A 13,390-nucleotide genomic window follows, 5' to 3' on the forward strand; every position below is an offset into this window, starting at 1 on the left:
TAATGGGAACCAATTAGTTTTTACAGCTATTTTTACAATATATAATCTTACTTATAACTAATGTCGTAAATTGGAAATCAATTGTTTGAACTGGATGTAAGTAGATCAAATAGACAATGACTTATTTAACAAATCCTTATTTATGTTGTTTAATTAGCTATCTTTATTTGTCTTCACATGAACGAAGAATACACAATCAAGCCGAAACCGCCAACTCCACACTTGTTTCTGTCATTTATGAAGATCAATAATGACTATAAATGATATTTTTATGTAATTCTGCTTAAGTCAGACATTCCTAGAAAGGAAAATTAAGATGGATTTTCTCAGAAGTGTCTTGTCATGTTTTGCCATTTGAAAACATGATTTATGACTACATTTAATTAATCTGTAAGTTTCTGTTTATTTGTTTGTTTTAGAAGTATCAATTAATGTGACAGTCAATCCTTTTAGACTCAATGGAACATCAACTTGCACCTTTTCTTTCTGAAATACCTCCGGCAGTGCCAATTATCAATGGAGATCCCATGTACCCTGTAAGAGAAGTTTTTCTTCTTTTTATTTGCACTATAACTGGTTTAAATGTTATGAAATCTGACGTTGGTTTTCATTTAGATTATTTGTCACTTTTATGGTCACTTACTTGGGAAGGTTTTTATTGTTGCTTTGTTTTTGTCTTTTCAGGGTTGGTTATTTTCCTTGTAGGTCTTTTGAAAACAACTTAAGACATTCTATACTAGCTTATCCTACATAAAATTTTCTTTTGAATTAATTTATCTGCTTTTATACTCTTTTCCACAACTTAAAAGGCCTAGTCCTATATAGTAAAGTTTCTACTACCTATAGTTTCATAGGGTGTATCTTTTGAAATTGCAAGTCTATTGAAGACTAATGTTCCTTCATACTCATTCAGTTAGGAGTTCAGTTATCTAATAATTAGAAGTATTTTATTTGAGTAGCAATAACTTCTATGAGTAAGACTGGTTTCTAGAAATTAAAAAGTATAATTCAGATTTAGAATTTGCCCCTTTAGTAGATTCAATAGATGGCCTAACCTAGAATATAATGTAAAAAGATGATGGATATTTTGTCTCTTGCATTAAAATAAAAACAAACATGGTTATTTAGTATAACATCATGGACAGAAATGAGTGAGATATATGCGTACATGAAAATGTCAAAATTATGTTCATTTTTATTATTAGTGTATAATAAAAAGTTTTATTTCTAAAAATGAAAAAAATTGTAATTGTAATCAAAATTACATTTTTTAGGTGGAGAATTACATTCTGGACCCCAACGCCATGGCAGCATATCCTAATTATTCACACACCATGAATCAACCCAAGATATATAATACCTGGCCTTCTTGTCCCCAATACTGGACTCAAGTATGTCTGAATTTTACCTTCAGATAAATATTATTTTCTGGGATTTTGTTTGTTTGTAGAGTTTTTGTTCTGAGGGTAGATGCAGAAGAGAATAATGTCTTTCCACCTCAGTGCACCTGATTTCTATGACCTTATTAAGCTTTACTTTGGTGGAGGAGTAACCTGTTCTTACTAAGGGGTATTGAATTTCTCCTAAGTGCCCATTAGTCCAATTGTATTCTTCTCCTTGAGCATTTTGAAATCCCCATAATTAGGGAGCCTGAATATTATTCAAAACATAATAATGTCTTTTTCCATAGATTTAAAAAAGTGTGTCATTAAATAATTATCTATTTCTAGATTGTAATCGTTCAAGTTAACCCTGGAGAGGTCCTTACGATAAAAGCTGATGATGGGTCCTTTCAGCACATTCAAGGTTTGTTAAAGTAGAATTAGATGTGTGTTTATCTTATAATCAGATCGAATGAACCTAAATATTACTGTAAAATTTCTAACAGTTCAGTATGATGTCTTATCACTTGCAAGACAGAATACTATTAAAATATTCCTCATAGGAGTTTAGCATCAACAGCATGAAAGATAATCTTGCTAATCTGTAGTGATACTTTGTTTGTAATCTAACAAAGTTTACCTGAAGACTCGAGTGCAGAGCTAAGCCACAGTTAGCCATAGAGACCAGGCAGTGGTGGCATATACATTTAGTTCCCAGTACTTGGCAGATTGATCTCTGTGAGTTCAAGACCACCCTGGGATACACGAGATTCAGTCTGTGTAAAAGAGAAACAGCGCACACGAAGGTGATACCAGATTTTGGGATCCCACACCTTTAATCCCAGCACTAGGGAGATGTAGACAGGAGTCTCCAACTGAGCAGAGAAAGAAATAAAAGGCAGGAGGAAATAGGAGCTCAGATGCAATCTGAGGATGCAGTCTGACGATGCAGTCTGAGGTCTTATAGAGCAATCATTCAGTCTTGAGTGTTCGTGAAGAAAGGAATGCCCTTTCGATCTGAGGTTGAGGTTAAAGCTAGTGCCTGGCTGTTCTGCTTCTCAGATCGTTAGGCAAGCTTTATATGTTAGATTACAAACAAAATATCACTACACTAATCTTTGTAGAAGTCTTCAGAAGTAATTTTTAAAACATGAAAGCAAGTTAGTTGAGGAATTCTATTAGCAGAATTCCAGACATTGTAGATAACGATTGTTATTTATAGTTATACTTTTGACTTCAGTATGGGAATTTAGTCAATTTACAATGTGATAAGTGCTAATGCTTTAATGTAATAGTGAAATCATTGAAGCAGTTTATGTACTACAGGCTAATACAAAGAACTATTTATGTCCATTAAGATGTTCGGCATATTTGTCAGACTGGAGAATATCAAAAGGCAGTGAAAATATCTGCATATACTTTTAATGTTTGCATCAGAATGTAAGGTCACAGAAGACAAGCTAATGTATCAGTTATGTAGGCTACTTTTTACAGAGTTATGTCAATAATATGTCAGAAAAATTAAAGAACATCTCAATTATAGTGGCATATATTCTTATCAAAGTTAAATACAGGTTTATTGAATTTATATGGCTAAGTATAACTCGAGCAGAATGAAACATAAATTCCTCTTAATGGTCGTTCCCCTCTTTTAAAAAGATGAAAACATATACATTTTTTACTTCATGTATGTACATAATGTACTGTGATCATACCTCAATTGCCTTCTCTTGCTCCTTTCCAACTGATGCCCCTTTCCCATCTATTCTCTCCTCTGTTTCCATGGATGAAGCTGCTTAGTTTTGGTCATCAATTGAGTTTAATTAGGGTTTCTTGCATGAGCATGGACAGAGTTTTCTATGGGGCTGCGGACAACTTAGAAATGGCTACACCACTGTAAAAATATCTCTGCCTTTTCCAACCATGATTAACTGCCAAGAATTTCTCATGGAATGTGGGGCCTTGTGACCCCCTCCCCTATAGGAACCGTTAACTGCCTGGAAATTTTCAAAGACACACACACACACACACACACACACACACACACACATATATATATATATATATACATATACTAATTTTTTAAAAAATCATGTTGTTGAAAGGTAACACCTCTTGTTAACCACCAATATGTACAGACTATAGTAACAAAAATAGATATACTTTTACAAATATGTATCATATATGTATGAGTACTTAATTGATCAGTTTTAGACTGTTCTACAGATGGAACCTTCAGAAAGCTCATTCTTTCACATTTCCTACAAATATTTTTTTAATGCCTAGCATGTACCATCATTGCACTTGGTACCTAGTAACAATAATGTCCAGGAGAGAAACCACACATATAAAGTATTGCATATAGTAATCTTATTTGAGTGTATTTTAATTATACATAAGCATTTTATTACGTATGAAAACAGAAATTACCTCAATTTCAAATGGTCAATAATAATAAAGTATATTGCTTTATAGTCATAGGCTTAATATTAACTATTTTAAATTAAGATGGATTTTTGTTTTATGCTAATTATTTTATATTCTAAAGTGATTTTGACCTACTGCTTTGTTGGGAATGACAGTAAAAATCTAGAGGCCCAGCAAATGTTCTTACCAGGCCATAATAGATACAGAAAAGATTGATTAAATTGGCAGAAATAGACATACAGTGGGCAGTTTGTGAGAGAGAAAATCTACCCCTGAAAGGGAATAGGATTCTTTTATACAGTGAAGCAAAGTTACTTAGTCTTACCTCATTTGTGTGGGTCTATATTTGGATACATAAGCAAGCATCTCACTCCCTTGTTAAGTAGTAAATTGTATAGCATCAGTTGTTGAGGGAGTTGACCACTTAGAATAAGGCATCATGGAGCCTTAAGAGTTATAAGACTTCTTAGCCTGGTGAAGGTTGTACACACCTTTAGTCCCAGCATTTGGGAGGCAGAGGCAGGTGGATCTCTGTGAGTTTGATGCCAGCCTGGTCTACAGAGTGAGTTCCAGGACAGCCAGGGCTACACAAAGAAACCCTGTCTTTAAAGAAAAGAATTAGTAGACTTTAAAACAGGATGTAGTCATATGCCTTTAATTTCTGTACTCTGGAGGCAGAAGCAGGAGGATCTCTGTGAGTTCAAGACCAGCCTCCTCTACATAGAGAGTTCCAGGACACCCAGGGCTAAATAGAAAGACCCTGTAACATGAGCGCCTGCTTGTATATAAGGCACTGTGGTCAGGTTCTTACTAGTGAGGAGCTGATAGTTAAAATGTGGGGGGTTGCTTTTATTTTTAGCCCTTTTATCTCTAAATTTGCTCCCTGATAGAACAGCAGGGTCAAGTCATTGACAAGGGGTAAAGATCACCTTCTGGAGCTTCTTCAGATCTCAGAAGGGTTAGCAAAGAGGGACATTATTGATGTTGCTGATATGACATAGTATTTTAAGACCATAGGCAATACATAGAAGGTTTAAGAAGCATGTTGGAGGGAAAGGGGAAAATGACTATCTTAGAAGGTTGAAGGCCTAACTGTAATATCAACTTGGAGATTGCAAAGTAGTTAACTGAAGAAGACAGGCACTAATGTCAATGAAAATGGTAATGGCCCTGCAAGGCTGCCACTGGAATGTAATGACCTTTAATATGGAAAATACCAATCATACCAGAAGGTTAAGAAAAGTCTGAGGGTGGGGGAGTTATGTCATTGAATTAGCCCAAGAGAAGAAAGCCAGTCCTGTGTCCTTCCATAGGATCAATCCCTCAGAAGTTATCTAATCTCCCCTGCTCGTCTAGACTTACCTTGCACTATCCTTATTTGATTAACATATACATGACATTTCTCTCTCAGGGTCAGGCAGGTATTCCTTGGACTAATGTAAGCAATGCTAAAGATGAGGCCTTTGGAAAATTAAACTGGTCCTGAAGGCCCTTGGGGGCTGTTGAGATTTGGTCTAGTTCCATAGGCTAATTTGGTCAAGTATGTTAAGCCTAAGAAGCCATTGTGAGTAGTCTTCTATTGGTACCTATGCCTGCCGTAATTACCTTTCCCACTAAGAAAGGTATTGACTGAAAAGCCCTTATAGGTCAAGATATTTCAAAACAGGGTACCTGGAGGAGCTGGATGAAAGGATTAACTTGGGCAATGAAGGAATTGGTACAGGTATGAGATGAATTAGCCATAAGGCAATAAGAGATATTAGTTCTATGTGAGATGAAGGCTGCTGAGGAATTAAGGCACATGGTGATGATTAAATAGAAAATTACGTGATTAGAGCATTTTAAAAGGAGGAAGTTGAGACATGAAAGAAAGAAGTAAAGATGGGAGGACATGAGTCAAGGTAAGTGATAACTTCAATCCAAGAATAGTTTAAAAAAATATATATCCCCGAGGACCACAAGATGGCTCTGCAGGAAAATGTTCTTGCCATGCAAACCTGAGAACTGAGTTTAGTTCCCAGAGCCCACAAACAAGGAGAGAAATGACTTCTGAAATTATTCTCACACATCCATTCAGACATGCCTGCACTCACACATACACATATCATTCACACATATAAAATACATACATACATGCTTTGAAATTTCTCTGAAGAAAAAAGTGTAGTGTGAGTTGGGTCTTGTAGAAAAAATACCAAGGGAATATGAGGAAAGAACTTGTAAAATTATATCATAGAACCCAGAAAAGCAAGAGGGAAAGATCTAGCTTCTCATTGGGATCTAGAGGATATTACGGGTCTTTAACACATAGGATCAGAGATCTCTAAGAGGCTCGTGCAAGCAGGCCTTTTGGACTTCTACGGGTGGAAAAATATTCACTTCGGACAGATGAAGCCATGTGAAATAAGCCTTACAGCTTGGTTACTTTTGGAAACATGAGTAACACTTGATAAAATCTGGTCCAGACAACTTTTTTAAATGTCTTAAAAATGTGGGATGGTCTTTAAGACAGGCTCGATCGCCTAGGTTAATGTGAGAAATAGTCATCACTTTATAATAAGAGTACTAGAGACTCTGCAGTTTGAAAGTTGGCTTATTTCATGACCATGCAAATATGAGCATCCGTCTAGAGAGGCAGGTTTGCTGATTAAGCACAGAAAACAGTCTTTATATCCATAACACAAGCCTCTTCCTTCCTTTCTCCTTTGGTTGAGTAATGAGGAAGGTGCAAACTTAACACATCGTCTAAGTGTTACATTTGCCTCTGCATCTTTCTCTCAACAAAAACCATGTGCGGGTTCTTCTTGACCTTTTACATCTTGCTTATTTTAAAACTTATCAGGTACATGGCCTTGTTATGTTTATGGCTTGATAGTTAGAATTTTTCTTTCTTTTTTGTACTTTCATCTATTTGTTTTTTAATATTTTATTCATGTTACATACCAGCCACAATTCCCCCTCCCATCTCTCCTCCCACTCCCTCCCCCCTCCCCCCTGACCCACCCCCTTTCACTCCTAAAGGGTAAGGCCTCCCATGGGGAGTCTATAAAGCCTGGTACATTCAGTTAAGGCAGGACCAAGCCCCACCCCCTGCATCAAGGGTGAGCAGGGCATCCCACAATAGGGAATAAGCTCCAAAGAGTCAATTCGTGAACCAAGGATAGATTCTGATCCCAGTACCAGGGGACCCTCAAACAGACCCAACTACACAACTGCCTTCCACATACAGAGGGCCTAGTTCGATCCTATGCAGGCTCCACAGCTGTCTGTCTAGAGTTCGTGAGTTTCTCTGAGCTTGGTTCAGTTCGCTGTAGATTTCCTCATCTTGATCTTGACTCCTCTCCCCGCTAATATAATCTCTCCTTGCTTTCTTCGACTAGACTCCTGGAGCTCAGCCTGGTGCTCGACTGTGGATCTCTGCATCTGCTTCCATCAATTATTGAATGAAGGTTCTAAGATGACAGTTAGGGTAGTCACCAGTCTGATTACAAAGGAACATCAATTCAGCCACCTTCTTTTTTTTTTTTTGTTCTTTTTTTTTATTGATAAAAGGAGGATAAAGAAAAGAAAAAAAAAACAAATTTCCACCTCCTCCCACCAGCCTCCCATTTCCCTCCCCCTCCTCCCACTCTTCTCCCCCTCCTCCCACTCTTCTCCCCCTCCTCCCACCCCTCTCCTCTTCCCCCCACTCCTCTCCCCCTCCCTTTCCAGTCCAAAGAGCTGTCAGGGTTCCCTGCCCTGTGGTAAGTCCTAGGTCCTCCCCCCTCCATCCATATCTAGGAAGGTGAACATCCAGACTGGCTAGGCTCCCACCAAGCCAGCACATTGCGTAGGATCAAAACCGCGTGTCAATGTCCTTGGCGTCTCATCAGCCCTCATTGTTCGCCATGTTCCGAGAGTCCAGTTTTATCCCATGCTTTTTCTGGTAACAGTCCAGCTGGCCTTGGTGAGCTCCCAGTAGATCATCTCCACTGTCTCAGTGGGTGGGTGCACTCCTCGTGGTCCCGACATCTTTGCTCATGTTCTAACTCTTTCTGCTCCTCTTCAGCCACCTTCTTGTGGATTTGTGGATTCCTGGGATTTTCCCCAGCACTAGGTTTCTCTCTAACCCCATAATGACTCTCTCTATCAAAATATCTCTTTCATTGCTTTCCCCTCCATTGCTCTCCCAGCTCAATCATACCATTCCCTCATCTTTTCATCCACTATCTCCTGCCTTCTACCACCTACCTTCAATTCCAATTTACCCAGATCTCATCTATTCCCCTTCCCAGTGTGATCCATACATCTCTCTTAGGATTCTCCTTGTTACCTCTTATTTCTAGAGCTGTGGGCTGTAGTCTGGTTATCCTTTGCTTTACAGTAAATTTTTTTATTTTAAACTTCTAGTTTTGGGGTGTGGGGTAGCTTGGCAAAGTGCAGGTTAGAAGGCACAAATGCCTAGACTAACAGACGCTAGCAGGGGTCTAGTTTCTTCTTCTTTTTTTTGGTATTTTATTCAATACTGTCTCAAGGCAGTTTTGAAAACTGTTTTTCTTATTTCTTATAAGCCAATATGAGGAGATAATACCAAAAAGATTAGGACAGGTTCGAGATATACTTACCTTGGTAGTGAGTGACAGCCCTGATCACTTGCCCCAGTGGTATACTGAAATAGGTAATGAGACACACCAGGTCTGCCTCTGAGGGAGCACTTTGAAGAGGCTGAGATAGTGGTACCATCTAGGGGTACAGGAAGGGGTTCTACTTAGGAAAAAAATGAAAAGTGGGAAAGAAGTGTTACCAGAAATCTTGAGGAGTCTCAGCAGAGCCATCATATAATAGTAAGGAAATGGGGACCCTCACTTGGTGTCATTAGTCTCATTAATGAAATAATTTAAGAACAGACACAACTGGAATGTCAAGGGCAATTTATTAGACTTTAAGAGGAAATTGTCTTCATGCAATATGTTCTGATCACATTTTCTCCTCCCCCAACTTCTCCCAGATACTACCCACCTCTCCACCCACTCTTAGTCATTCTGGAAATGAAAACTGGGCCTTATCAGATTATAGAGACTGGGGGAACTCAAAGCAAATGATAATGCGCTCTATAAGGACAGTGGCTAACACTGTCTGTTTTAATGGGAAATGTTTCTAGCCATCTGGGGAAAAGACAAAACTAACTAGTGATATTTGAATCTCTTGCATGGGGACATGCAAGTGAAGCATATTTGCCAGTCTCCACGCAGCATAGTTCTTCTATTCTGGATAGTGTATGAAAAGTCAGGCACATTCAGGATTTCACTGACAACAAGAAAGACAAGCTTTAGAAATTGTCCCCAAGATGTTGCTATGCCTAATAAACAGAGCCTCAATTGGAAAATAAAGGCTTTAGCCCCTAGACATGTAGATTGATGAAATTCTTAAAGATAGTTCATCACAGGTATTCAACAGGTAAAAGTTTTTGGGGGGTAAAAGTTTGGGGGAGTACAAGTTTGTAACTCTATAGTGTTTATAAAGCCTCTTGGATTTCCTGAGGGTATGCTTTGGATGTGAGTGGATGGGACTGGGAACTAAGGCACCCTGGAATGAGACAGTCTGGTTTAGGTTAGGACCCAGAATCATGTCTGAGATGAGTGGATGTCATCATTAAAGGATTTCAGGAAATCGCTAGTGAGACAGTCTAGTTTAGTGAGGACCCAGTATCCTTTCTGAGAGGGAGGGATTTGAGAAAGGGCAGGGTTAGACTGGGGAGGATGTTTTAATCCATATCCTCAAGGATACAGATGAGGCAGAGCAAGATAGGTCCTGTGCTGGTGGAAGATTATTTAGTAACTACTGTATTCAGGTCACCAGAGTCAGAGGGGACTTTCCTTATGGAGGAGAACTGGTACCAATGGAAACAATCTTACAGTTTTGATGAGGTAGGGGTGGTTAGAATGAGCCTGTGTGAAATCTCACATATGGACTTTAGAGGGCTCGCTGAAACAAGAATTAAAACAAGATTTTAAAAATATGAGCAAGGAGTAGTGTAGTGGGCATAGAGATACGACTGGGAGTATGCAAATAAGTAAAGGACTAAGTGAGTGTCTTAAGAAATTAAAATAAAGAGTTACTCAATGAAGAAGGAAGGTCTTTTGATGGGTTCAAATTAGAATGTTTGGGGAAAAGAGAGTGCCTGTACATTAACTCAGAAGGGCTGAGAATGAGAGGGTTATAAGGATCCTCAGAAAGTTTGAGAAATTCTAGGGGCTGGAAAGAAATCCAGTTCTTAACATAGTTGGAGAAGCAAGCTAGATTGCTTTGAAGATCCCACGAGGTGGTGACTTACCGGAAAGATTCTAATCTACCTCCATGTTGGGCTGGAGCTTTATCTCCTCTGACTCACTTCCCTTCTTCCCAGCATTCTGTTCTGTTTACTCCTGCCTACCTAATTTTCTGTCCTATTAAAGGGCCAAGGCAGTTTCTTTATTTAACCAATGAAATAAATACAAAACAGAAGACTCACCTACATCAAGGAGGTATAAGTTATTCCATAGATAAATGAGTTGGGAAAAGTAGAGGCAGATAGAAGCTCATGAAGAGGCCCTTTGACAGTTGTTACACTGTTTACAGAGATCCTGTAAGTATTCTTTAATAAGAGGGTGAAATGAACATGTTTACTAGGGACAATTCAGAGGAAAAAGTGGCCTGGAAGGTATCAGTGACTTTCATGGAGGAAGAAAAGGTTTTTCAGTTGAGAAGGAAGTACGAAGTTGTTAAGATACTAGTAGGCTTCTCAGAGGTTGGCTTTAGTGGATCTGAGCTGTTTCAATGCTATGATAAGTTTGAAAAGGAGAGAAGAGGAGTCAAAGGGGAAAGACAGTAGGGCACATCCTAGCCCTTGGCCAGCCAGCAGGCCCAGGATTAGGCAGTCTTTGCCCCCAAAGTGGAACATTTGACAATGGGGCTGCTTCAAGGACACGGGATACCTTTCCTGGTAATAACAACATGTCCTTTAAAGTAAGGAAACACTACACTCTCCAAGTTTGAGCTCTTGAATGAAGGATGTCATATGTATGATTAGAGTGAGTGTAAGGGCTAACTGTGGTATATCTAGCCAGGTTTAGGACCCAAGTGAGTGCAAAGAACTCTCCTTACTAAAAATTTGTCTGACAAAGGAGAAGACCTGCCTCTGCCACCAGCTGGGGGAAGCAGTAAAGACATCATGGGACCCATGGGACCAGTTAAGATAACAATCTCAAATTGTTACCAAAGCTAGCAGAATAAGAGTTTTCCCTGAGAAAAATACCCTCAATGAACCAATCCAAAGGTTTAAGAATGGGAGGTAGTGAAAAACCTTAATGTGCCCTCCATTGTCCTAGAGTAATTGTGAAGTATTGGGCTACAGGAAAGAAGTTATCTGTATTTGAGAGCAGAGTAGCTAGGGTTGAGTGGAGGGCAGGGCTGGAGAGAAACTACAGGTTAGAAAAGCGTGGAGTAACAAGACTGGGAGCAAAAGGAGGAAGTGCAGGAGAGTGAAAGATGGCTACTCATGTTGCACACGGGTGAGAGGAGAAAAAAGATGTTGAGGGAAAAGTAACTTTGAAGACTCTAGGGATGAGCAGGATGGCTGTTTCTAGAACATTGTGGCATAAGGGGCCACTTTGATATATACTTCAATTTGTTTAGAGAAATACTGGTTGGGCTTGAAGAACTAAGACCTGGTTATGATCACTACAGAGGTAAAGGTAAAAAAAAGGTCAGGACTGGTGGTGAGCACAAGGGCAGAAGTTTCTGAGGGCCTGTTTCAGGGTGATGGAACCTCTGAGTGTGTCTGGAGTGGAAACCAGGTGACCATGAGATCATCTTCGGTTGCAACATAAAATATTTGGGAGAGACGCACAATGCTGGAGACCTGCAGCAGGAAGTAGTCTCTGAGACTTCAGACTACAAGAAGAACAGTCTTAGGAACTGGTATCGAGTCCAAAACAGGTCTACCATGTCATGCACTAGAATGTTGTGAGAAGACAGGAGTATTTGGGAGTACAAAGAGAGAGTGTGGACACGAGAGAGGAGAGAAGAAAGAAGTGGGACTGAGTGCCTTTGAAGAACTTTTCCCAAGTGCTGGGAGCCATTGCAGAATAACTGTGCAGAACAGGTAAGTCTCTGAGAGAAGTTAGACTTGGGGATGGTCCAAGTGAAAGGAAAAAGTTCCAAGATTTGGCTAGAGGATAATGGTGAAGAAGGCAACTTTGAGTCCAAGAATGAAAAAGGAATTAATGTCTGGGGGGGGGGTCTGTGAGAAAATAATGGAAGGGCTGGGTGCTGGTGGCATACCCCTTTCATTGCAGCACTCTGGAGGCAGAGACAGCTAGATCTCTGTGAGTTCAAGGCCAGGCTGTTCTACAGAGTGAGTTCCAGGACAGACAGGACTGTTTCACAGAGAAACCCTGTCTATAAAAACAAAAACAAAATAAGAAGGAAAAGAAAAAATAGAAATTTGGAGAATACGTGAGTAGATAGGTACTGTCAAAATGTCTTGAACAAGGTGGTAGCAACATTAGATTTGAAACAGTGATGATGGCCATGTTGCAGTTGGGGGAGTTTGTGGGCATTAGGATATTCATAAGGAGGTAAGAAGTGATGGGTTTAAGTCCCTCCCTCCTGGCAGAGGAAAACGGATGCTTCAGAATTGAGATAAATCAAGAAGGAAGTCTGAGAGAAATGAGCTCCAGGTGATGGTGTTGGGCAAATGTCAGGTGGCCTGTGTCCTATATAATAGGGCTGATTTTAGAGACAAAAACAGGATTGAGGGATGTGAGGGAGTCACCCTCAGGTGCCGTCTAACACAGAAGGATAAACTGAAGATAATTTGATAGTCAAGAAATACATAGTACCGATGCAAGTTTATGAAGCAAGCCCCCTCCTAGTAGAGGAAATTGACAGTGGGGTAAGATGAGAAATGAGTTCATAGGACTTACGTTATAGAAGGAAAAAATGAATAGGGGTATGAAATGTGGAATCTCGGCTTGGGCTTTCATGCTGGTGACAGAAAGTATGCTCTTGTGGCTAGGAGGGCAGTGTAGAGGAGTTAGACAACAGAAGCATTCTCCACTTTATTACCTTGTGCCAACCCTCAGAGAGCAAGGCACTGGGCTCAAGAGCATCTGGTAGAGCTACCGAATGGGAGATGGTTTGGGAGGAAGAATCAGCAGAAGCTCTAAAGGTGGAATCTCCAAGGGAGAATGAAGGGGGTAGACTCTTTCAAGAGAAATTGGGTAGGGGAAAAGGACTGACACAGGAAAGCCATTGAGGAGGCAGAAAGATTGTACGTTGAGAGCTTCCTGCCTCTTTCTGGTTCTCGTCCTAAGTGATCAAGGTCCCTGAGAATTTACCAAGTCAGATGGCCTTTCATCACAGAAAGATGCTGTCCAATTTACATTGGTACCAGGCCATTTCCTGGGGCAGATTTCACTCCTAAGACCCAATTAAGAGAGGCTAGACAAAAGATACCTTAAAGGGGATGGTGAAAGTATTTGGAGAAAATTTGGAAACCTATGGTGGTGAGGAGAGCCCATGATGTTCTGAAGACACTGGAAAATTGTGCCTGTTAAGAT

General features: G+C 39.8%; 1 protein-coding gene across 1 annotated transcript in view; it reads left to right on the plus strand.

The window, feature by feature from the left end:
• The first annotated feature begins 419 nt into the window (after positions 1-419).
• Positions 420-13,390, plus strand: part of LOC142841003 (fibronectin type III domain containing protein 3C1-like) — a 46,141-nt gene continuing 33,170 nt past the window's right edge. The window contains exons 1-3 of the mRNA XM_075957707.1: positions 420-536; positions 1,275-1,391; positions 1,731-1,806. Coding sequence (XP_075813822.1) covers positions 459-536; positions 1,275-1,391; positions 1,731-1,806 — 271 coding nt within the window. The 5' untranslated portion in view covers positions 420-458. The remainder of the gene's footprint in view (positions 537-1,274; positions 1,392-1,730; positions 1,807-13,390) is intronic.

The sequence above is a fragment of the Microtus pennsylvanicus genome, chromosome X, assembly GCF_037038515.1.
Source record: "Microtus pennsylvanicus isolate mMicPen1 chromosome X, mMicPen1.hap1, whole genome shotgun sequence".
Taxonomy (NCBI): domain Eukaryota; kingdom Metazoa; phylum Chordata; class Mammalia; order Rodentia; family Cricetidae; genus Microtus; species Microtus pennsylvanicus.